General features: G+C 47.9%; 1 protein-coding gene across 2 annotated transcripts; it reads left to right on the top strand.

Moving 5' to 3' along the window:
* Positions 1-13,519: 13,519 nt before the first annotated feature.
* LAMTOR1 (late endosomal/lysosomal adaptor, MAPK and MTOR activator 1) lies at positions 13,520-24,149 on the top strand. Of its 2 annotated transcripts, none has more exons than XM_054974869.1 (5): positions 13,520-13,713; positions 20,528-20,673; positions 21,744-21,821; positions 22,242-22,368; positions 23,306-24,149. In XM_054974869.1, exons 1-5 carry the CDS (start codon positions 13,672-13,674, stop codon positions 23,396-23,398), a joined length of 486 nt encoding a protein of 161 aa, XP_054830844.1. In that variant the 5' UTR covers positions 13,520-13,671; the 3' UTR covers positions 23,399-24,149. The 2 variants fall into 2 exon arrangements, with proteins under 2 accessions (XP_054830844.1, XP_054830845.1); XM_054974870.1 differs by lacking the exon at positions 13,520-13,713 and adding an exon at positions 19,026-19,321.
* Positions 24,150-24,164: the final 15 nt, after the last annotated feature.

Raw genomic sequence — 24,164 nt, 5'->3', positions numbered from 1 at the left:
AGCTCTGGATTGGAAAATTCCTGGAGATTTGGGGGTGGAGTCTCGGGAAGGAGGGGCTTGGGGAAGAGAGGGAGCAGAGTGTAATACTACTGGCAACTAAGCCCGCCATATAAACAACAGGCTCTAGAAAACCTGGTGCCCTGGCTGCACGCTCAGCCCTGCTGCCCTCGGGGTGGCCTGCACCATCCCTGGTGCTGCGTAGGCTGGCCTCTGAGGCCCATGGGGGACCAGCACGGCTCCGCCGGCTGCTCTGGCAGCTGCTCCGGCCGGTGCCTCTCCTCCTTGCTCTGGGGCCAGCAGCCAAGGCCCAGGAGGGACTGGTGTGGCTCCGCTGACTTCTTCTCCCTGCACCCAGGCTGAGTCCCTGGGCGCAGACTCCGTTCCTGAGCTCTGGCACCCAGGAAAAATCTGTTGCTGACAACTGACTTTTTATCCCCACAAGTGCACCTGCACGGGGATGAAAAGAGAGTCGTAGGCAACACAGTTTGCCTTTTATATCTTAGGATGATGAAGTCCCCCTTCCAAAGTATCCATTTTCTCCAGGGGAACTAAATGTTATCGCCTGGAGACCAGTTGTACTTCTGGGAGACTGCCAGGACTCACCTGGAGTTGGCAACCCGACCCTTGCTGCCTCCTCGACCCATGCTGCTCACTGGCCAGATCGGCTAGCAGTGTGAGAGGAGGTGATGGGTGTTCCTTGCACGGGGTGAGAAAACCCCTCTCTGCTTCTGAGCCTCCACAACAGGCTGAGAATCCCATGCGCTCAGGCCCCCCTGCTAGAGGATATCTGCCTGAGGCCAGGCCTGTCTGACGAGAGCTCCCGAGGAACTTGGGGTCCAGGAAGGAGCCCTGCCAAATCCTAAGCGTAGCTTAAGGGCCTGACTGCAGACAGAAGGAGAGGGAGGGAATTGAATCATGCTCCAAATAGGTACTCGGGGAGCCGATGGCTGATAGCCAACCAGAGCTGTTCTCCGAGTGGCATCTCAACCACAAGCAAACGCTAGCAGGTTTCCCACAAAGACAGCGGCAGCCACACGGTCTCCTCAAAGGATGTGGTGAGAAGGAAACGTGGTCAGGATCAAATCTGGCTGCCCTCCTGAACGACTGGGCCAGGATTGCAGGATGTGGTAGGAGAGCAGAGAGGGAGGAGCTCTGTTCACAGGCAGATCTGGCGTGTGTGTGTGCCCGTCCTCGGGCTGCCAGCTCCAGGCTGGGAAATTCCAGGAGATTTGGGGGGGTGGGGCCTGGAGAGGGCGGGGTTTGAAGGGGGGACCTCAGTAGAGTATATTACCATAGAGTCCACCCTCTAAAGCTGCCATTATCTTCATGGGAACTGATCTCTGTGGCCTGGAGATCAGTTGTAATTCCGGGAGACCTCCAGCCACTACCTGAATGAGGAAGCAACCAGATTTGCCAGTGTAAATGACCTCAATGAGAACTTTGACTGTGACTCTTTGAGAAAGATGTAGTTTGAGACGAGATATCAAGGAACTAGACAGCCCGTTAGAGGATACAAAGAGAACATTGGATGCTTCACAGCCGCTTCAAGATACTCTTCATAACAAGAATAGCTTTTGGACTCTCTATTACCATTAGGATACTGGTGCTTAGGACTTCTGAATATATTTGTAAAAATTGAGCAGAAGTTGTATTGTGGGATATGCATTATTGAAAGGTGCAACCGATGCGTTTTCACTTCAGAATCATTGTGCAATATAAAACATATATGCAAGTTTGTTTGGCATTCGCACTTTAGCACTAGCACTTTGTGGATGTATTGATACATATCCCTCTCAACTTGGTCTGTCCTACATGAAGCACTTTCGAAGTTGATTTGCCTGTAGAGAGAGAATTTTGTCATGTAATAGTGTGTGTAAGAGTTGGAATACACATTTTTTGAACTGTATACAGTTTTTTTTTTTTGTTTATAAACTTTTTATTAAACGAAAACAATTACAACATACAAACTTGAACATGTACAACAAACAAACAATCAATTCAATGCATGGAATTTTGTTACAGAAGGAGAGTCAGCACGTGTCAACAAAGTTATATACATTGTGGAACTTTATAGTGTAAAACCCTTTGACATAGTTATTGTTTGAAGGATTTTTGATTTCGGCTGAATGTTATGTTTTTCAACATATTCAAAAAACGGGAACCATTTCTCCACAAAATTAGAGCTCACCGGAAACTTCTCTGCTACATAGAGATCGTTGTGTGTTTTTTCCACAATGAAATAATTCCACACTTTTTCCAACCATGCTTCAATTAAGGGAGCTGAGTTTTTCTTCCAAACCAAAGCTATCTCATTCTTTGCTACTACAAGAAAAGTTGCAATCAGATCTCTTCTAATTTTAGGTATAGGTAAATCACCCCACTGATTCAAGAAGATAATCTTGGGGTCTAACGGGATTATATACTCTGTTATTACTCTGATTTCTTCAAGCACTTTACCCCAATAATTTTTAATAAGTGCACATTCCCACCAACAGTGGGCGAACGTTCCTACCTCTCCACATTTCTTCCAGCACTGTGGGGAGGCCAATGGGTATATATGTGATATTCTCTTAGGGGTAAGATACCACCTGTGCACAACCTTGAAAGATTGTAACTTAGTTGAAATAACATTTGATTTGAAAATGTCTGATGTCCAAATTTTTTTCCAGGTTTCCAAGGATTGGTCTACCTTACTGTCTTTGGCCCAGCTGGATTGACATGAAATCTGTTTTTTATTCACCGTGTTTAGAAGGATAGAATAAAGTATCGATATCATACCCTTTTTTTGCGTTGTATAGGAGCGTAGCACCATTTCAAATTCTGTCAGTGGTTCTTTCATAATTGACTTCAGACCTATTTGTTCTGACATGCTTTTAACCTGTAGATATCTGAACCATAACAGTTTTTGTTTCAGTTTACGTTCTAGTTCTAGTCTTCCCAGCAGACCCGCGGGTGACGCTAAGTCAATTAATCTTGTCAAGTTGGCTTGTCGAAAAATGTTTTGGAAAACTGGATCTTTACCTGGAGAAAACCAGGTTTGATTTATGAAGGAAGAAAATCTGGATATGTCTGGAACCAGTTTATTTTTATGTTTATCCCATGAGTTCAGTATTGCAAATAAAAACCTATTTTTATGAATGCTATTGGGCCTGTTTGTTTGCTTATTCCACATTAGATCATTGATAGTGTATGTGTCTATAAGCGTCTTGAAGAGAGTGACCCAGCCTGCTGTATTATTTACGGAGATAAGTTGAAGTAAATTGAGAAGCCTGATTGCTGTTTGGTATAGGTTGAGGTCTGGGAAATTAAAACCACCATCTCTGGATTTCCGACGTAGTGTGGAGAATGGGATCCTGGGGTGTTTATTTTGCCATAGAAAGTTATTAATTAATGTCTGCCATTGAGTGATTAGAGTTATGGGAATTACCGCTGGGATTGCCCTAAAAATGAAGAGAAATTTGGGTAAAATGAATGCTTTTATTAGTTGGTATCTGTCAAACCAGCTAAGTTGTAATTTGTTCCAATTAGAGATCTCAATCTTGATCTGTTTTTCTATCCTTTGGTGGTTTAATTTAATAAGGTCATTTAAATTGGAGGGAATATTAATGCCAAGATATGTTAGATATTTTGATGCCCATTGGAATTTGTACTGTGTGCCAATTTGATCTTCTAAATTTTTAGCTATATTTATGGGGAGAATTTGAGATTTTGATTGATTAACCCTCAGGCCAGAAATATTACCAAATTCCGATAATAAGGGATGGAGATGTTTCAAAGAATTTACTGGATGTGATAGATAAATAAGCATGTCATCCGCAAAGAGGGATAATTTAAGGGAGTCATTTTTAATGGGAATACCATGAATGTCCATGTTTTCCCTTAATGCTATTGCAAGTGGTTCTAAGGCAATTGCAAAAAGTATGGGCGATAGTGGGCAACCCTGTCTGGTACCTCTATTTATTACAATTTTCTCTGATCGTAACCCATTAATTTTGATGTTGGCCGAGGTGTGTGAGTATATAGCCCCTACAGCATTCAAAAATTTTTCCCCAAATCCAAAAAATTGGAGGGTACTACTCAAGTAATTTTTCTCCACAGAGTCAAAAGCTTTTTGAATGTCTAAAGACAAAAATAAGGCTTCAATTTTGTTGTTTTTGCAATGTTCTATCAAAGACAGAGTTTTGTAGATATTATCTGTGATTTCTCTTTTTGGGATAAAACCTGTCTGGTTGGGGTGGATATAATTGCTTATGAATGAGTTTAGACGCCGGACTAGAATGGATGTGAATACTTTATAATCATGGTTGAGCAGTGATATCGGTCTATATGATTCTGCATTTAATGGGTCTTTCCCTTGTTTATGTATTACGATAATGTCAGCCATGTTCCAAGTAGGGGGCATTTTACATTCATTCAAAACTACATTGCATGCATTGGTTAAGTGTTGAGCTAAAAGAACCGCATATTTTTTATAGAACTCTGATGGATAACCATCCGGTCCCGTAGCTTTGTTATTTTTTGCCAAGTTAATTGCTTCTAATGTTTCCTGCAAACAGACAGGTTTGTCTAAGAGAGTCCTATGGCAACTTTCTATTTTTTTGACATTTTTGAGGGATTGTAAGAACTCCATGATTTTAGATTGATTAGGGTTCGTTGATGAGTACAAGTTCGTGTAAAATTCCCTAAAAATTTTTAGAATTGATTTGGAATCGTGAAATTTAACCTTGTTTACATCTTGAAGAAGATGGATATCATTCTGAGTGTTCCTCTGCTTTATTCTTTTCGATAGGGTCCTTAAAGCTTTTGGAGTATTAAACCAGTATCTTTGCTTGGTCTTAATTAAACTTCTATGTACTTTATTTGTTTCTAGCGTCTCCAAGATTTTACGTTGAGCCGTTAGAGCCATGTATGTCTTTTTATTTCCTGTTAGTTTATGTTTCTCCTCCAATATTTTAATGGACTCTTCTAATTCCTTCCTTTTCCTCATGTTTTCTTTATTTATTTTTGATGACAAAGCTATAATATGACCTCTAGCCACAGTCTTGATCGTGTCCCAAAGAGTGCTAGCCCCTATTTCTTCTGACATATTCTCATCTATGGTCCTTTTTAAAATTTTACCTATTTCTTCAGATGACTGTTGGTTATAAATCAAATGCTTAGGCAGACACCATTGTTTAGAGCCTTGAATATGTGGTTCTGCTGTTATTAACACATTGACCCAAGAATGATCAGAGCATGTGCTTGAACCAATATCTGAATCAGTCACTTGATCAATCACTGAATTAGAGATCAATATGAAATCAATTCTAGTGTATGTGTTGTGTCTTTGGGAATAGTACGTATAATCTCTTTCCCCTTCGTGTAGTTGTCTCCATATATCAGTAATTTTATGCTTCATTATTATGGGAAACAGTTTGGTTTTACTATGTTTCTGAGTGGAACTTTTCCCAAAATTTGATTTGTCCCACTTATAATCCATTATGTGGTTTAGGTCCCCCCCCAGTATGAGATGACCTTCCTGAAATTTTCCCAATTTATCTAAAGTTTCTTCTATGAAGTTCAGTTGTTGACTATTGGGGGCATATATAGATGCCAAGGTATAAGGTTGATTCCCCAGTAAACCTTTCACAAAAATGTATCTTCCTTTAGGGTCTTTAAGAGTTTTTTTGTGTTGGAAAGGAAGACCTTTGGCCAGTATTATTGCCACCCCCCTTGACTTAGAGTTACCTGCTGCACAATATTGGGATTGAATCCAGCTTGCTTTTAGTAAGCATGGAACATCGTTTCTAGCATGAGTTTCTTGTAGAAAGATTATTTGAGAGTTAGTCTTAGCTAACATTGATATCACTCTTCGTCTTTTAATAGGGTTTCCCAAACCTCTTACATTCAGAGTAGTTGCTTTAAATTTGGAAGCCATATTATACTAATTAAATTTCTACTGTTGCACTAAAATATCGTTTCAGAATTCCTGTAATATTATCAGCAGCGATGAGCTTACAATATATTACTTTATATAATTTTACAAGTTTACATACTATCAATATACGTGCAGCCAAACCTTGAATCTTGTCCCTAGATAAATACCTTATTGATCAACCTTGCTTGCTTCTGTATTTTTTCCTTCTTTTTTATTTCCCACAGTTTCAAAAACGATGTTATCCTTGCTTGTGTTTTACGTTCCTTTGGGATTTTACTACCTCCTGCACTAAACTATCCTGTACAACCCTCCCCCCCTCTTTCCCTTAGTATAAAACTTCCAATAAGAATGAATACAAGCCTCAAACGTCCCCCCTCCCCTCCCCACTCCCTTACCCCTAGAATATCAAGTAACTTTATGACTTTCCCAATCAACTTTAACACTTTTAACCACTTTTTAAACTAATATATATTTTCCTCAAAATTGTTTCAAACAAGCTTAATTTTCTATAACTTGTAAATAACAAATGACTTCTTATTAGTTTAACTTTTCTTTAAACATGCAAAATTCTGCACCTCTTCCCTTTCTTCTCCAAACACTTTGAACCTTGTTCCAACAATGAATTCCCCCCCTATAAACCAACACCCCCTCCCCCTCTTCCCAAACTATCTAACAGCCCTATAAACACTCTCTATCCCCCCCAACCTCCCAATTTGTCTAATAACTCTGTAAATATTCTTATATATAAGTATATTCTAACTAGTTATCACCTGATATCAACAATTCCAGCTCAATATAGAACTTTCAGACTAGAGCGATCAATACCCACTCTAGTCTTGGACAGCCCAGCTTCCAAATGAAAAGTTCTACAAATAAGGAGCTATGCCGAGGTCACCCTTCTCCCACCCCCCAAATCCCCATTTGGCATTTATTAAAGATATTTAGTACACAACGAAAACTACTTGTTACTGAGATATCAATCCTGTCTTCCAAGGCACCTTAAGCATGTCTTATGGGAATTTTACTTCCCTTCTGCGGAGAAAGTAAGTCCGTTGATTTCCTCTTCTGGTTCTGTTTGCTTGTCTCCATAGGGATCTCCACCCCGATGTTGTTGAGAAGTTCTGTTCCATTTTCCAAGTTAGTAGCAATATGATGCTTCCCATTCTGTATTACTAATATTTTCACGTAGTTTAGCCATTTATATCTAACGTTGGCTTTCCTCAGTGTCTCTGTGATAGGCTTTAGTTCTTTTCGTATCAGTAAGGCTTCTCTTGGCAAGTCATTGAATATTTGCACAGGGGATCCATTAAATAAAAATGATCCAGTTATTTTAACCTTTTCGATTATCTTCATCCTTATTCTTTGGTCAGGAATTTCTATAATTATGTCCCTTGGTACTGATTTATTTCTATATTGCTTGATTGTTCCAACTCGATATGCTTTGGTGATTAGGGGGGCTATACCCTCCTCTAATTCAATTTGCTTTACAAGCCAGCTTGTAATCACAGATGTTAAGTCCTCCTTTTGTGTAAAAATCTCATCAATTCCTCTTAGTTTAAGGTGATTTTGTCTGACATTGATTTCAAGATTAATTAGTCTCTCTTGTTGGGTCTTGATGGTTTCTTGCAGCGTTTTTATTTCACTTTGTGCAGCAGAGCTCATATCCAAGGCTCTGTCTGCTTTCTGATTTGCTGACTGCAGATCGAATTTTATTTCAGCAAGTTGTGAAGTTAATGGGGCAATTAATTTAGACATTTGGTCTAGAATGTCAGTTTTCAGTTTTGCAAGCTGTGGAACCAGTATAATTTCAGAATTATTTACCTTTTCAGTCCCATTTGTAAAGCTTCCGTCGGCCATTTTGGCCTGCTCCATTTTTCCTTCTTCGCTTAGTAGTGTCTCTTTTGATGCCGAAAAGAATGATTGTAAGTTTTTCACTGCTCTAGAATCGTTTTTCTTCTTTTTAGCATTTGGATTTCTCATACTCTATTGTTTAAAAGATCCGTTGTGTTGCTTTTAATGGGGATTCAGGGGATGGGAGGATCGGAGATCTCTCAGCATGCATCCATCCCGCAGGCAGCGATGCCACACCCCACCCGAACTGTATACAGTTTTCAACAAAATAGTCAGTAAATGTGAGCCTATCTTTATTTACTCTTATTATTTGCTAAGAGATTGCGTAGTAAGTTTTTAGGGGCTCCTTTTCACTTTACTACCTGGAGGCTGGCCCCATCCCACCCCCCATACCTCAGGATGGGGTAGCAAACGGTGCTGAGGACCAAATTTGTCCCTGCTGTAATCCGTGTTGTGTGACCATACATTTGCTCCCCTCTCACCGCCCCATCTATTAATTAGATTTCTTTGTGGCTATTCCTACGGCGTGTTGCAATTCCTCCTGATGGGCATGATTCAGCAAGAACTTTCCCTGATCGTATTCCACAGAGAGGAAGCGGGGAGGTGCAAGAGCCCAGCCGAGGACAGCCAGACGTTTGGGGGCCGGCAGCAAGACTTTAGCCCGAATGGACTGACAGCAGGCGTTTTTGGGATGACAGTCTTCCCCCAAAGAAGTGAAGAAAGAGATTGACAAGGCCAGCGTGGCAGAGCAGTGCAGAAATAGTATTCCAGATATAACAGGACCTTGGCATATGTCACCAGCAACTCCCAGGCAGGGAGCATGCCTTGCGTGGGGCAAGGGAATATTTGGCCTTGGCCCTGAGAGAGGGAATGAAACCTTCACAGATCCATCACTTTGCTGTTCAGGGTCCCGCTGGGTCGAAATGCCATGATGCACCCTGGACTTTAGACCTTCCCAGTGAAGAAGGAGAGGGTGTGTGTTTCAGTTGGAATATCGTCAGCTTTGAATGCGGAAGTTCCCAGGTTCAATCCCCGACATCTCCAATTAAAAGGATCAGGCAGTTGGTGATGTGAAAGACCTCTGCCTGGTCTCCCTCTCTACATGAGACATCTGACTCGTGAAGAACACGTGTCGGGAGATGCAATGTTAGCCAGGAAGGGTAGTTTAAAAAAGACAGAGCCGGAGGTAGGGCAAAGGCTTTGCTAGAAAGGTGCAGAGGAGAGCGACGAGGATGATCAGGGGTCTGGAGACTGAGCCCTACGAGGAAAGGCTGAGGGCCTTGGGGATGTTTAGTTTGGAGAAGAGGAGGTTGAGGGGGGACATGATTGCTCTCTTGAAATATTTGAAAGGCTGTCATTTGGAGGAGGGCAAGGAGCTGTTCCAGTTGGCAGCAGAGGGTAGGACCCGAAGCAATGGTCTTAAACTACGTGCACAAACGTACCGGCTGGATATTAGGAAGAACTTTTTCACGGTCAGAGTAGTTCAAAAGTGGAATCAGCTGCCTAGGGAGGTGTGGTGAGCTCCCCCTCACTGGCAGTTTTCAAGAAGAGGCTGGATGAATACTTGTCAGCGATGCTTTAGGCTGATCCTGCACCAGGCAGGGGGTTGGACTAGATGGTCTGTATGGCCCCTTCCAACTCTATGATTCTATGATTCGATGAAAGCGGAGCTGTTTGAAGAGGCTGTGAAATGCCAGAAGGGAAACTTCAGCCCATTATAAGCTCTTCAGGTCCAAGCCCGGCTCTGGAACGCAGCTCCAGCCCATTTCCATTCATCGTTGCCCTCTAGTTGTGATCCCACACAGTTTTAAATTGGACAGGTGAAATTGACAGAGCCTTTGAGGAGGAGGAGATGAAATTAACAAACCCTCTGAGGAGCCATCTCTGCCGGCTCTGTCTTTTAAAATTATGCTTCCTGGTTAACATTGCATCTCCCTACTCTTTAGGAACAGGCACCGAGGTGTCTCGTGTAGAGTGACTGAGATCCCGGAGAGCTGCTGCCAGGCAGAGTAAGCAATACTGACCTTGGTAGACCAAGGGTCTGACTCACTGTAAGGCAGCTTCATGTGAGATGAAGCAACAGCAGTTTCTCCTACCTGTTTCTCTGGCTGGTCCTTCTATCTGCCTCCTCTCCTCCCCTGGAAGCAGGAGGGCAGATGCGAGATGCTCCTTACCACTGCCGAGTCCAACTTACAACTGGACACCCCAAGGAAAGCCAGGTTGTGGCTTGGTGGAGGCTCAGAATAATTTTGCAAGCACGACGGAGGGGCTCCCTCCCTCCCCCTCCCCTCTTAAAATGCCTCAAGCCGCAACCCTGTGCTGGTCTCATGGCATCCAATTGGAGAGGAAAGTGATGCCTCACCAATGGATGCAAACCTGGCAGTGTGTCTGTTTGTGTTGTCTGTTCACCTCACTTGGGTCTTTAAAGATGTCCTGCAAATAAGGGTGACGCATTTTATTGGCTTCAATGTAAAAGTCTAACAGCAGAAGATGGAATGACAGAAGGTCACAGAGAAAGAGTTCCATCCATCCATCCATCCATCCATCCATCCATCCATCCAGAGGAGTTAGCCGTGTTAGTCTGTAGTTGCAAAATAGTAAAGAGTCCAGTAGCACTTTTAAGACTAATCATCACCTTTCTCACTGAGACTCAATCAGTATCAAGGACATTTCCATACAGTGTTAAGGATGCCATAGGGTTAATAAATAGTGTAAACGATGCCATAGGGTTAATAAATACAAGTTTTAAAAGACATAGCATTAGCAAAGATTCAATACAGAGTTGAAGAATTGCTGAAACAGAACATAATCAATTCTAGGACCGACATTAGACAACATGAAGCACAGGTAGCACACAGGAGCACATATTTAAAGCAACTGATAGTGGTTGTCCGGCGATGCCGGCCTTTGGTCCACCCCCACCACCAGCCCTGCAGCAGCAGGCACCCCCTTTAGGCCCTGCAGCACAGCCTCAGTTGCAGGAGCCCCTCCAGGCCTCTCCCACCCTTAGGCCAGTTGCAGCCGACGCCCAGGCACTGCTCTGGGGAACAGCCTGCAGCCACTCAGCAGACTCACCTGCCGCCTGCAGTTGCCCAGATGGCTCCACTTCACCCAGGCTCACAGGAGATTGTGCCATCAGCACAAGCCAGACAGGCGCAGGCCCCATCATGCCAAGGGAGCCACTGGGGAAGGTTCAGAAGCAGCAGGGACGAGCCAGGCAGAGAGCAGACCAAAGGACCCACCCTAGGTGGGGATGGAGTGGGTGGGGCCAGGAGACTGCAGAGTCTACCCAGCCCTCCTATCAGATAGGCTGGGAGCAGGGCCAGTCAGGGAGATGGCGTGGAGATTGGGGGCAGAGCCAGGGAGGTAGGTCCAGAGGAGGCCTTTAAATTCAGGTTCCTGTGAAGGCCGAGGAGGATTTTGCAGGGAGAGACAGCTGGAGTGTGCTGCTACTCCCAGGGCAGGAGAAGGAACAAGGTGGTGCAACCCCCTTCCCTGCCCATCTGAGGCCGGAGGACACCTGCCTGGAGATCTGGTAGGATGGCAGGCCGTCAGGAGAGGGCGCCAGTGAGGGAGGATCCTCACAGTGGTGAAGCACTCATTAGTGAAGCACCTGAGACCCCATCTCTACAATACAGCCCTCCTATCTGAGTAGATGCAAAATGTCCCAGGTTTAATCTTCAGCAGCTCCTGTGAACGGGAACAAGCAGCAGGTGACACAAAAGAGCTCTGCCCACCTGAGACCCTGGAGAGCTGGTGCCAGTCTACGTAGACAATTCTAACCCTGATGGTCCGATGGTGTGATTTGGTGTAAGGCAGCTACATGTGTGTTCAATGCATGTTATTATGCTTCTTTCCTGACGTCATGTTCCCAAAAGATTTTCCCTGACTTGAATTGTGTTTTTATGTGCATGTTTGTATTGGCCCCAGCCCACGCAAGTCCAACAAACTGCTGTGTTTTATGGGCTATTTAATGGTGAATAAACTTGTTGATTTTTGCTGCCACCAAAAGCTCTCACCTTAGTTTTCTCAGTTTGACCTGCAGTATAGGAAGGCTGGATAACCCAGGCAGGCCTGATCTCATCAGTTTTTGGAAGCTAGTAGGGTCGGCCTTGGTTAGTAATTGGATGGGAAACCTCCAAACATGATGGGGGTCATTACGCAAAGGCAGGCAAAGGTGAACCACCTCTGTTAATCTCTTGCATTGAAAAACCCAGCAAGAGTTGCCATTTGCCATAAGTTGGCTATGACTAGACTGCACTTTTCACCACCACTTAGTAAGGTTTTGTTATATTTGGCAGAATGACAGAATGGTCAGTGCATACGGGTGGCTGTGAGGTAAAGGGGATCTTTTATTCTAGATAAATCAGATGTTTTACTTAAGCAGAAAGAGAATTTATTTAGAATCAGATATGCATAATGGTTTCAGAGTGATTGAAAAGCATAATGGTTTAATTAAGATTACTAGCTTCCTAGTTGCAAGGTGAGTACAGGACTAGTTCTAATGTACTAAACAGACTTATAGGGTTGCCAACTTCAGGTCTGGAAATTCCTGGAGATTTTGGGGGTGGAGCCTGGGGAGGGTGGAGTTTGGTGAGGTAAGAAACTGTCAGAGTGTGAAAATAACTCTGGCAAGATTCAGACATTGTCAGATCATTCTAATCTAAATGACACCTAAGTCATATGATCGTCCAAGGTTGCAAGGTTGCATCAGCCAGATGTTCTGAGTGCAAAGGTAAAAGCTGATTGGATGTAAGTTGTATAAATGTATTCTATGTACAGTGTATTGTGTGCCTGCAAAGGTTTCAGAGTTTGGCGAAGCACTTTGTCGCTCTGATTTGTAAAGGCTATTGGACTGTGTATATATCTCTCTGTAAATAAATCTGTATATAGTTCACCTTACTTGGTGTGGTCTCTGCTGCATCTAACCTGCTAGCCAGTAAGCTGCTAGAAAGCTTTGCGTCAGAAACCTCAATGGGATATAATGCCATAGAGTCCGCCTTCCAAAACTGTCATTTTCTCCAGGGCAGCTGATCTCTCTCATTTGGAGATCAGTTGTAATTCCGGGAACTCTCCAGCCACCACTTGGGGACTGGCAACCCTAGGCTCAGCACATCGCATCCCTGAACCTATTGTTTCAACCTCAGGACATATGGCTGTAGTCATCTCACACTGTGTAATGCGCCTCGAGTCTCAGATAAAAAGACGGTCTATAAATGACATAAATAAATAAATTTAGGGAGAGGAGGGGTATAATGCCACAGAGACCGCCTTCCAACGCAGCCATTTTCTCCAGGGGAGCTCATCTTTGTGGCCTGGAACAACAGCTGTCATGCCAGGACTCCGCTTGGAGGTTGGCCACTGGACCTTTTAATAAGTGAGGTTCATTTGCGCCTGCGTGTTACCACCTACATGCTTCTTCACACACACCCTCCCCTCCCCCGGCAAATTAGCAAGAATTGCAAACTGTCCCTTTAAAAAGTTTCTTTGCGGTTTCTAATAAAATTTGATAAGGGGCGGGGGGGGGGGAGAGGGAGAGAAAACAAATCCACACCACGTGACTACCTGCAGAAGTAGGCGGAGGAAGAAGGAGCGTTCGGCGGCCTTATTGGCATGCGCCGCTGTGATTGGTCGACGGGCGAGGCGAACCCCCCCCCGCCCCTCCCTTTCCTCATCGCTTTTCGTTCCATCACGTGAGCTCAAGAGCCCTGGGCGTATCACGTTCCCGGAAACGAGAGTCACGTGGCCGGAAGCAGGAAGAGACCGGGGAGGAAAACACGCCAGAGCGGAGACGGGGAGGGGCCTGCAGGCCTCGGTCGCCGCCCCCCCCTCATGTGACCGGAGCGGCCCTTGCCGGACGCCGCCGAGGGAGACCCGCCGCCGCCGCCGCCGGGCCAGCCGCCATGGGGTGTTGCTACAGCAGCGAGAACGAGGCCTCGAACGAGGCAAGGCTCGGCCCGACGCCGCGGGGGTGGGCGGGAGGCGAAGCCCGGGCCCCAGGAGGCGGGCGACCGCCCTCTCCCCCGGGCCTCCTGCCCCGTCCCCTCAGCTGGGGCTCCGGGCCTTCCTCCGCAGAGGGGCCCTGGGCAGGCGGGAGGGAGGGAGAAGCGAGGGTCTCCACGGCCTGGCCGCCCACTTGTGCCACTAGCGAAGGCGGCGTGCGGGAGGGGCGCCGCTGCCTCGGCCGAGCTGATTTCCAGCGGGGAGGGAAGGGCCCCCGGTGTCGTGTAAAGCAGCCCTAGAGCGAGCTGCAGGGTTGGAGTCCAGCGGCACCTTGGAAACCAAGGAGCGTTCCAGGTGCGAGCTGCAGAGAGGAGAGCCCGGAGCCTTCATGTCCCAGTCAGGAGGTGGGAGGGAGGTTGCAAAGAAGAGAGTGACCACGCAGAAGTCCAGTGCAGCTTGACTCCAGCAGGAATGAGCATCCAACGCAGGTGATAGTCTGGGTGGGCAGCTGTGATGGTCCGCGGAAGAGCAGCCGGGTTTGGGTCCAGTGACTCCTTAGAGACGGATAAGATTTTCAGCATAGAAGCTTTCGAGAGTCAGAGCTTCCCTTCTTCAGATACAGGGAGGAGAGGAGATCCCTGAGCATTTATATTCCAGTCAGGAGGTGGGAGGGATGTTGCAAAGAAGGGAGTCAGGATGCAAAGGTCCAATGCAGCTTGGCTCGAGCAGGAATGAACATCTATGGCAGGTGATAGTTTAGTTGGTTGGCAGTGGAACAGCAGGATGTGAGTCCAGTGATACCTTGAAGACCAACAAGAGGTTCAGAATGTGAGCTTTCGAGAGTCAGAGCTCCTTTCCTCAGGCACAGGGAGGAGAGCCTTGAGCGTTTATGTTACAGGAGGTGGGTTGCAAAAGATTCAGCGTGCAAAGGTAGAGTGTTCACAATGGTGCTTGATTGGAGCAGAAATCAGCATCGGTGGTGAGAACAGCAGGATGTGAGCCCAGGAGCACCAACAAAATTTTAAGGGCATGAGCTTTCATGAGTCAGAGTTCCCTTCGTCAGATATAGGGCTCCTTGCTAGTGAGCCCTAGTAGGAGCCCTAGTAAGGGAAGGGATGGGGCAGTGGCTCAGGGGCAGAGCTTCTGTTTGGCATGCTGAAATGTCCAGGTTCAGTTCCCAACCTCTCCAGTTAAAAGGATCAGGCAGTGTGAAAGACCCCGCCCTTTCAGAGGAGATAATATTCACCTTGGTAGAAAAAGTAGGAGGCAGTTTTGTATTAGCCTGTGAAGGTACTTTGCATAGGATGCAGCAGCGATTGCATCACATTGTAATCAAGCTTTAATTTCTCAGCAAAGCTGCTGCTAGTTTGGGGGCAGTGAAGCAAGCTGTCTTGGTAGCCAGTGAGGTATGTTGCCGAGTTCCAGCACACCTGCGGTGGGGCTGATACTTACTGAGTGGGTGTGGCTCAAGGGAAGCCTGTTTAGCGGCTTTCCCTTGTGTCAACCAGCCTGAATAATAATAACAAGAACTGCAGGGCTGTTGGCTGCCTGCACCACATTGTTAAATGTCTGATACAACTACAGAAGGGATGCCTCATCCGTCTTCATGTTCTGTAACCTGTGTGATTGAGCTTCCACAAAGCACATCTGTTTGAACCCAAGTTGTGGGAGTATCCTACGATGAAAAAAGGTTTCTTACTATTTTGTTGTATTGCTTGTGTCAGTATTTCTGGCTTCTATGTCTACACTAGTTTGGGTGGACAAAGAATCTGAAGCAGGACTTTAAAATCTTGCTTTCCAGGGGGTAGAAGCCAGTCTTAGGCTTCAAGAAACGCTCTTGCACTCCTGCCTGTGTGCAGTTTCCATTGTGAGTTGTGTGTTGCATACACAGTGCAGGATGGGGGCAGGGGCTATGCAGGAGATTCCCCGCTTGGCTACCTAGAGGTAATCCTATTTGCTTTAGGGCATCAGTGAGTGGTTAGGCATAAAGGGTGGCAATATCTGGGCAAGGAGGAGAAGGGATACCTGTTCTTCATGCGGGTGCGGAGCCCAGGGCTACAGGAGGGGGTGTGTGTTGGCACTTCAGTTGCTTTGGTGACCCTGGGAGGAGGGAAGATGGGAAACGGTACACTGCCTGGTCTACAAACAGGCACTTTGGTTCGTTTCTGCTGCGAGCCCCTGCCTTCGGGTGCCTGAGACTTGGAGTTTAGCGTTTGCCTCTAGCTTTTAGGAGACATACCTGAGAATTGTTCTCTTTTGCTGTCATCCTGAAGCATGTGAGAGGGCCTTGTGTGCCTGAAGATTTTTTCTGTTCTGACTGGTGTGAACTTCCTGCTTCTCTTAGGAGCTGAGGATGCGCCTCGTGTCTCTTAAGCGCTTTCCAGATCCTGGGAAGAGAGCTGAAAATCCTTTGGCCTCTTTCCATAACTTGTGCCTGTAAGAAGCTTTTGTACAGAGAACTGCTGTAGCATAGTGGTTAAGTGGCTGGGTTGAGAATCGGCACTCTGCTGGTTCGAATCCTGCTACTGCAGAGAGCTCAGCAGGTGGCCTTGGGGAAGCCTTTCATCTCAGCCTCGGCTCCCCAGTTGTATTATGGGGACAATAACACTGACTTTGTTCATTGTTCTGAGCGGGGCACTAATCTGCCCCACAGATACTATTATAGTATGGCGTGAGGCAGCTACCTGTTACTGGGCAAACCGGTGTACATTGGTTGTCCTGTCAGTCTGATGCTGGTAGGGACAGCAGCGATCCCGAGCGCTCTTGAATAGCACCTCTGAATGTATCAGTGGAGCCCCAAAAGGGCAGTAGCCAAGAGCAAGAGAATGGGGTGAGCGATGCACAGTCCGCTGAGATCATCCAAGCAGTGGTAGCAGCTCTGCAAATATGAACGCATCATTCCTTGCCCCCTGCTGCGCGCGCGCGCACACACTAAAATCAGGAGGCTTCTTCAGTTTATTTATTCAATTTATATCCCGCCCTCCTCACAAGCAGGCTGAAGATGGGTCACAACAATACCTGCAGTGGCTCTCCTGAACATTAATGGACCGCGGTCACTCCCCCCCCCCCCTTGCTCTTTGCTTCTCCCTGCATCAGCTTCAACCTTCTGGGCCTTGTGAAATCTCTCAGCCGCCTTATGCTCCAAGTAGGATTTGGGCAGACTGAAAAACCAAATGCTAAAAGAACCAGTCACAGAAGCTTCCATCCCTTATTATCCCAAGAGGATGTTAACATTCCACAGGCGACCAGATAAGGGGCTGTTTATAAGTCCAATCTGTAACACTCTGCCTTTAGGCGGCTTACAACTCCAAATTTAAAAGACAAAATATAATAAAAAAATCTTCTCTGTGCAGTGCCTGTAGCATGGTGCCCTGTTAAAAACAATAGCAAGCAAAATATTCTTTCAGCACCTCCTCGATACTTCTAGAGGCAGCCTACTGCCCCCAGTTTCTCAGGCACCCCAGCTCGTAGGATGAGAGCTACAGTAGAAAGAAAAAAAAAACATAGGCTCTGGTTGATGCCAGATGTGGGAACAGCTCAAGCCAGCGAAATAGTGCATATAACTGGACTAAGGATTTTAATACAGCCAAGAGCTTCACTGTCAACTGCAGGCACAAAAAGGCCAAGCCTATCCTACCCTGTGTAGGAGAAACAGATTTTGTTAGAGCCATTTAGTAATGTTTTGCTTAGAGAAGGTGGTGTGAGTGATAAACAGGCCTCCAAGGTAGGGGGAACGTTCCATCCGTTATACTGGCACCCGCTTGTAGCTTTTCATCGAGGGTGGAAAATCTTCCAGGACAGAAGATTTTCTGATGCTGTATTTTTCTGTGGAAACATTTCCACCCCCACCCCCCATATGTAAATATAGCCTGTGATCTCTAATTGTCAGGGCTGCTGTGCAGTAAATCGGTTGTGTCAGATGAGCTAAATGTGGGATAGGAAGCATGGACAGGCCCCAATGCTTGTACATGGCCCAGAAACCCTGACATCCCTTCAACCGAGGCAGCTGCGTCTGGCACAGTGGTTGTGCGCAGGCCAAGCCAGCCAGACATTCCCTGGCCAGACCTTCTCAACATACCTGCATATCTTCCAGGGTGGTTGCCTGTGGTCAAGGAGGCTGTCTTGTTTAGGACTTTTAGATCCAGAGGAGTTAGCCATGTTAGTCTGTAGTTGCAAAATAGTAAAGAGTCCAGTAGCACCTTTAAGACTAACCAACTTTATTATAGCACAAGATTTCGAGAACCACAGCTCTGTTCGTCAGATGCATAAGCTTTCGAGAACCACAGCTCTCTTCGTCAGATGCATAAGATTTCTAGAGCTGTGGTTCTCGAAAGCTTATACTATAAAGTTGGTTAGTCTTAAAGGTGCTACTGGACTCTTTACTATTTTAGGACTCTTAAGTATTGTAGTAGTGAGCCCTGTGGCACAGAATGGTAAGCGGCAAGCTCTGCTCACGACCTGAGTTCCATCCTGGTGGAAACCGGGTTCAGGTAGCCGGCTCAAGGTTGACTCAGCCTTCCATCCTTCCGAGGTCGGTAAAATGAGTACCCAGTTTCCTGGGGGGAAAGTGTAGTTGACTGGGGAAGGCAATGGCAAACCACCCCGTAAAAAGTCTGCCAAGAAAACGTCGTGATGCGACTTCCCCCCATGGGTCAGCAATGACTCAGCGTTTGCACAGTTTTTGGACCTTTACCTTTTTTAAAGTACTGTAGTGTTTGATGACACTTTGGGTTTGGGAGAACTCTGGTTGTAAAAGATGATGTGTCCCCCCTAGTCGATCTGTCTTTAAGCGCTACTACAATGCAGGGTAGCTCTTTCTGTGTGAGGTAAAGGCAGGAGAGCTTGCCAGTGGGTTGTGCCACTGCTGCTTGTGTTAGGCTTGGGAAGTGGGGGGGGCAGAGGTAGTGTCCTGGGCGGTTGTGTGCCATTCTACCTGGGGTGAACGGGCTGAAGTCAACACTTGAGAGTGTCTGCCTGACTTGCCCTGCAATACAGTGGCTTGCCTAAGCACGAGTTCCGTATTTAGCTGTGACTTTTAGGCATGCTGTGCACATATGGACACCCCCCCCCTGTTCTGAAAGCACTTAAGTCGGAGGAGATTGCGAGTGAGGCGGGGCAAAATGTGTGTGCCAGGCCCGAGGCAGAGTGTTCTCTCCTTTCCTGGGCAGAGGTCAGGCCAAGGTGCTCCGAAGGACAGGGGCGGGTGTTTGCCTTGGGGAGCAGCTGGGGGCTGAAGCCAGAGGGTGGCCTGTTCCAGCTACCTTTCTCCAGTCCACGAGGTGTCCCTTGAGTGAGGTGCTGCCAGGGGGTGCCAGCAGCCCTAAAGAAATAGAGATGTTTGTCTGCTTCCAGTGAGGAGTGCAGCCGCAGTGCCTCTATGGAGTCATGTTTCACAGGCCTTTGTAGCTCTGATTGACGCTGTCCTGAATGGCCTGCCTGGCTGGGCCCTGGCTTACGAGAGAGGAGGGCTTGCCTGCAGCCTGTCTGACGGTTCAGCATTCTTCCAAAGAGCTGGTTGGTGGCTGAGGCAAGAACCGAGGAAGCCTGCGTGGGCCGTGGTGCCAAGGACCATTCAGGAATCTGTTCCTGATGCCGATGATAGAGCTGCCAGTGAGTTGGGAGCCAGCTGGGGCCCGAGAGGGCCTGCAGAAGGGCAGGGGGGAGAGGGCTAGTTGCCGTGCCCGTTGGGCTAGTGTCTTAAGGGAGCTTGAGTGACCGACCGGAGGCACAGCCAGAGTGTTCCTCCGTACCAGAGCTGGAGGCACTCACTCAGCCCAGCACTGCTGCTGTATGTCTCCCTCTTGCGGGTCCTGCTGTGGCAGCTAAAGCTGTTTTCCAGGCAAGGAAGATGTCTGCGCCCCCTTGAGAGGTCTTTGGTGTTCTCCCAGCCCCACTGACTTTTATTGACTCAATTGTTTCTCTCTCAATGTTCAACTGCTATGATCTGGTCTTCTATAGTCCCAGCACTGCTCTCCCCCCCTCAGTGTCTTCTCCGTGAAGAGCTTGCTTTTTCTGTAGTAATCTCATTGAGATGTATCCCATATTTTGGGCCTAATCCCAGGTGCCTGGCTGCCATGGTGCCTAGACATTTCATTATGTATTTTCAACAGTCATTTACTGTTAAGTGCTTCTTGGTAATTCTCGGTAGAAGTACAAAGCTTACTTAGGAGATGGATAGAGGTTTTGTTGTGATTAGGATTATGCCATATTAACTACAATGCTACAGCACTTTGTGTGTGTGTCATAGCTTTAAAAAAAATACAAGAAACTGTGAAGAGTTTCCAATTAGGTTTTGTGATAGTAATAATTAGAAAGTAATCTGTAAAACCTTGGTGGCTGAAAATTAAGCCTGGCTTCTGAGTTTTTGGAGAGGCTCATAAAGCCTGTTACCAATGAAAATATTTAGTTCTGTATCACTGATTCCACCGTGCCCCCCCCACCGCCCCCGGCCAAAGCTCTGTACTGCAGGGAGGGGGAATGGGCAGTTCTGGTGATGGGAGGAATATTTTTGCTTAGAAACCTGGCCGCTCTGGGGAGGCAAGATGCCGACTTGGCCAGTTGCTTACACTGGAAGGGGAGGGTCTTGTACCACCGCTTTCCCTGTGCTGTTGCTCATGAACTGGGGCTATATGTCAGGCAGTTCCATCTCCTTTGGAATGAGTCTGCGTTCCAGGTGCTGGTCTTCTGTCCATTGGTGGTGTGAAGCGGCTCAGGGTGACCTCTGAAGCTTATGCCCCGGGCCATGGGGGAACAGGGTCCCTTGTGGGTGTCATGCAGTGCCCCCCACTTGATGGTCCCCTTCTTTCTTCTCTCCAGGGGGAGGAATCGAAGCCCCTTCTGCAACCTGCCACCAGCCCACCCAACAAGTCCTTAAATGGAACAGAGTCCAACTGCTACAGCCTGCCTTCAGCCCGGACAGATGAGCAAGCTCTGCTATCGTCCATCCTTGCCAAGACAGCCATGTAGGTTCTTCATACCAAATCAGTTGCTGGGGAAAACGCAAGTGGAGAAATGAGCTTGAAATTCTCTGCCTGGGAAAGCTAAATTTTGAACCTGATAGGAAAATTTCAAGCATGCATTATTAGCTTGCTTATGTATTCTATGATGTTTGAGGAAGGAAGGTTGGGAAGGCAGATGTACACAGCTGTGCTTCTCTTCTATGTCTCACCCACCCCAGTCTTTTGAGAATTCAGTGTCTGTTCTCACATCTGTACGAATGAGAATAGTAATAGGTTTTTTTTCTAAAAATGAGACTGGGGAGAGAGGTGGTAGAATTCTATTCCCCGCACTGAATTCTGTGCTCTGTTACATCAGCAGCTCCATGAGGGGCCCAAGGTCTCGGCTCCGTGGCACGGCACATACTTTGCCCTGTGGATCCACGCTGGGCCGAGGCCTTCAGGTGACATAAGAGCCTGGTGCCATATACCATGGCTAGTGTAACTCAGTGGCAGCCACATCTTTGGCTCCAGCATCAACGCCCGGTCCTACATAAGCAGGCCTTAAGCCAAGGCAAGGCGCTTCGATGCCCCTCGAGCAGAGCACCGTGCAGCTAAACGGGCCATCCCAGGATCCCTTGCAGCAGAGGTGGCGTGTGCGGCATATGGTCATTTCGCCATGAGGCTAACGGGATGGCCTTGGGTCAGTCTCTCTCTCAACGTAGCTTACTTTGCAGGGTTGTTACATGGTGAGAAGACTCATGAATGCCTGCCCCCCGAGTTCCATACAAGCAGCATGGAACCCCAAAAATGGCTGTGGGTAGCAAAAAGCTCATGGCCTCCTTGAGGCCACCCTGGCAGTGCCATGCTCTATTGCAAGAGGGTCTCCAGAGCACCTGTTTGTCATGCCAGCCAAAGGAGGCCTCCTTTGTCCTGAGGGTTTTGTGTGGCTTGTGAGTTGTGTGTCCCCTGGATTGATGCAGCGCTGTTTGCCAGGGGCTTCGCTGCTGGGCTGTTATGGTGAGGGGATGCTGTGTGTTGGGGTGAGGGGAGCCCCGCGTTCCCCTTCATAACGGCCTGTCTCTCCCTTCCGGCAGCAACATCATTGATGTTTCAGCTGCGGATTCGCAGGGCATGGAACAACACGAATACATGGACAGGGCCCGGCAATACAGGTATGCCGTTTTCCCTCTTATTTGAATGCTCTCCAGAGGTGGTGCCCCAAGGGATTCCAGCTGACATGATTCTGTTGCCTCCTTCCTCCTGGCAAGGATAGACTGGCCCTCCCTTACTCCCCGGCATGTCTTCAGATGCCCAAATCATTCCTGTCCCGGGGAAGATCGCAGTGCCTGTCGATAATTCTGCTGCTGCGCATTCCAGCCAGAGTGAAGAAGGCGGCCACGTGAAAACAGGAAGTGGGCTCCTCAGTCCTTGCCAGTGGAGCCAAGGGAGGGCCCCCCCAGCCCGAAGCACCTGTCTCTGGGGCCGGAGTTGCAGCCTGGCTCGTTCTGAGCCTTCCTCTGTCTGCCCTTGCGACAAAGCCAGGGGCCAGTTCCCTCTTGCCCCCTCACCCTCTCGTGCCTCTGCCCCTCCAGCACGCGGCTGGCCATGCTGAGTAGCAACCTGATGCACTGGAAGAAGCTCCCTCCCCTCCCGTCGCTGACCAACCAGCCCCACCAAGTGCTCGCTAGCGACCCGGTGCCCTTCGCAGACTTGCAGCAGGTGGGTATGGAGGCAGGTGGGGGGATGCCGGAGCATGTTGGGCTGTCTCTGCCCGGGAGGGCCGAATCTTAGCCAGACCTTGCCTGTGGAGAGTGAGCCGAAGAGCTTACAGTTAACACAAAACAGTGCGAAACCGTGCAGGTTCTCCAAAACGCTTTATTAGGCTGGATGTTAATAAATATAGAGAGAGAGCGAGAGCGAGAGCGAGAGCGAGAGCGAGAGCGAGAGCGCGCGCTTGGAACCAACAAAGATTTCTGTGGATGGGATGTGTGTGTACTTTTTATCTGATCCCCCAAGCTATTCTGGGGGGGGGGAACCCACACACTGAGAGCCAGCCTAGCAGTCGAATGGTCAGACTAGAATCTCGGAGAACCAGGTTCAAACCCTCGCTTGACCCGGAAACTTAGTCGGCAAGCGTTTGGCCATCACTCAGCCTACCTCACAGGGTGGTCGTGGGCTGTTTGGAGGAAAGGAGTGATCAGAAAGCGCTAGGGATTTGGGCAGTCGCCATGGGGGCGGGATTCTGCTGGTGGCGCTGCTCCCTCTCAGTGGAGGAGGGCTCGTTGCTCCAGAGGAATGCGGGGGCCCAGTGGTAGGCAGGCAGGCCGTGGCTGTTGCCCACTCTCGCATGGATTGTGCTCAGAGTGCCTAGAAGGGGAGGGCCGCATGCGATCAGGCAGGCCTCTTGGTTAAGGAGGTAGATGTGGGGACGCTGAAGGCCCCTTCCCGGCTGTTGGGCACCTCAATCTTGGGGCTGTCCCTTGCTTTCTCTGCACATTGCCTCTGTGCGCTTCACACAGGCACGTGAGAAGATTGTCGGCCATCCCTACCCCACCCCCCTTCCCGGCCCCCCAGCCCCGGCTCATTTAGGGGTGGATAAACTTGTGTGTGACGTGGTCCTTCGTGATATTTCATTCTCCCCTCTTCCTGCCTCCAGGTCTCTCGGATAGCTGCGTACGCCTTCAGTGCCCTTTCCCAGATCCGGGTGGATGCGAAAGAAGAGCTGGTTGTACAGTTTGGGATCCCATGATGCCAATCCTGCCCCCCCTCCCCACCCCCCCGAGCCCTTCACTTTTTATTTCTTTCCCTTGATCGGCTCGTCACTGCAGCAAAATCGGTCCGGAATTCAGTCCGCAGGATGGATCTCCTGTTCCTTGCCACAGAGACAGTTACGGACGGCCAGCGGCTGCCGCCTTCTTGCGCGTCCTCCCCCTCCGCTCCCTGCTCTCGCTAGCTCTGGTTGTGGGGGGGACGGGGGGCGGGCATTTGAGCAGGCCAATTCAGGCAGGGTTGGAGGGAGGAGCCAAGGGGGCAGCGCCAGCACACGGAGCTTGCTTAACGCATAGGAAGCGTGAATCTTACATCACAATGACTGCCACTGAGACACATGCGGGGGGGGGGGGTAAGGGGGAAGGGAAGAGAAGGGAACAGCCTCTCAGTTATTTGGAAATGCTCTGCTTGAGGTGTGAACCCTTTGGTCTGGTAGGACAGTTGAAATTCTAACCTCTTTGGAAGGAGGGACCTCGGTTGCAACGTCACTTCTCACTGTGTGTAAACTCGTTTTTCTTCTCTGATGCCATCCTCTTTGGGTATTTTAGGATTCGGGAGGGTGAGTTGGATTTTTTATTCAGGACGGGCACCACAGCTGAAGAGCAACAGTAGCGTGGCTCTTCTCCCTGTGGAACCCGCTGCCCTGGTTTACATGGCTGAGCTATCATTTCGTTTTAACTTCTTTTTTTGTTTTTGCTAAAGTAGATAAAATATAAATACATTCACCCATGCCAACAGCTTGTCTT

This window comes from Eublepharis macularius, chromosome 3 (assembly GCF_028583425.1).
Source record: "Eublepharis macularius isolate TG4126 chromosome 3, MPM_Emac_v1.0, whole genome shotgun sequence".
Taxonomy (NCBI): domain Eukaryota; kingdom Metazoa; phylum Chordata; class Lepidosauria; order Squamata; family Eublepharidae; genus Eublepharis; species Eublepharis macularius.
Note: the sequence above shows the minus strand (reverse complement) of the source record. Positions and strands in the feature narration are given on the sequence as shown.

Coding starts and splice junctions, on each gene's coding strand:
- LAMTOR1 (XM_054974869.1), top strand. CDS start 13,672: ATGGGGTGTTGCTACAGCAGCGAGAACGAGGCCTCGAACGAG. Junction 13,714..20,527: donor AGAACGAGGCCTCGAACGAG/GCAAGGCTCGGC, acceptor TCTTCTCTCCAG/GGGGAGGAATCGAAGCCCCT. Junction 21,822..22,241: donor GACAGGGCCCGGCAATACAG/GTATGCCGTTTT, acceptor CTGCCCCTCCAG/CACGCGGCTGGCCATGCTGA.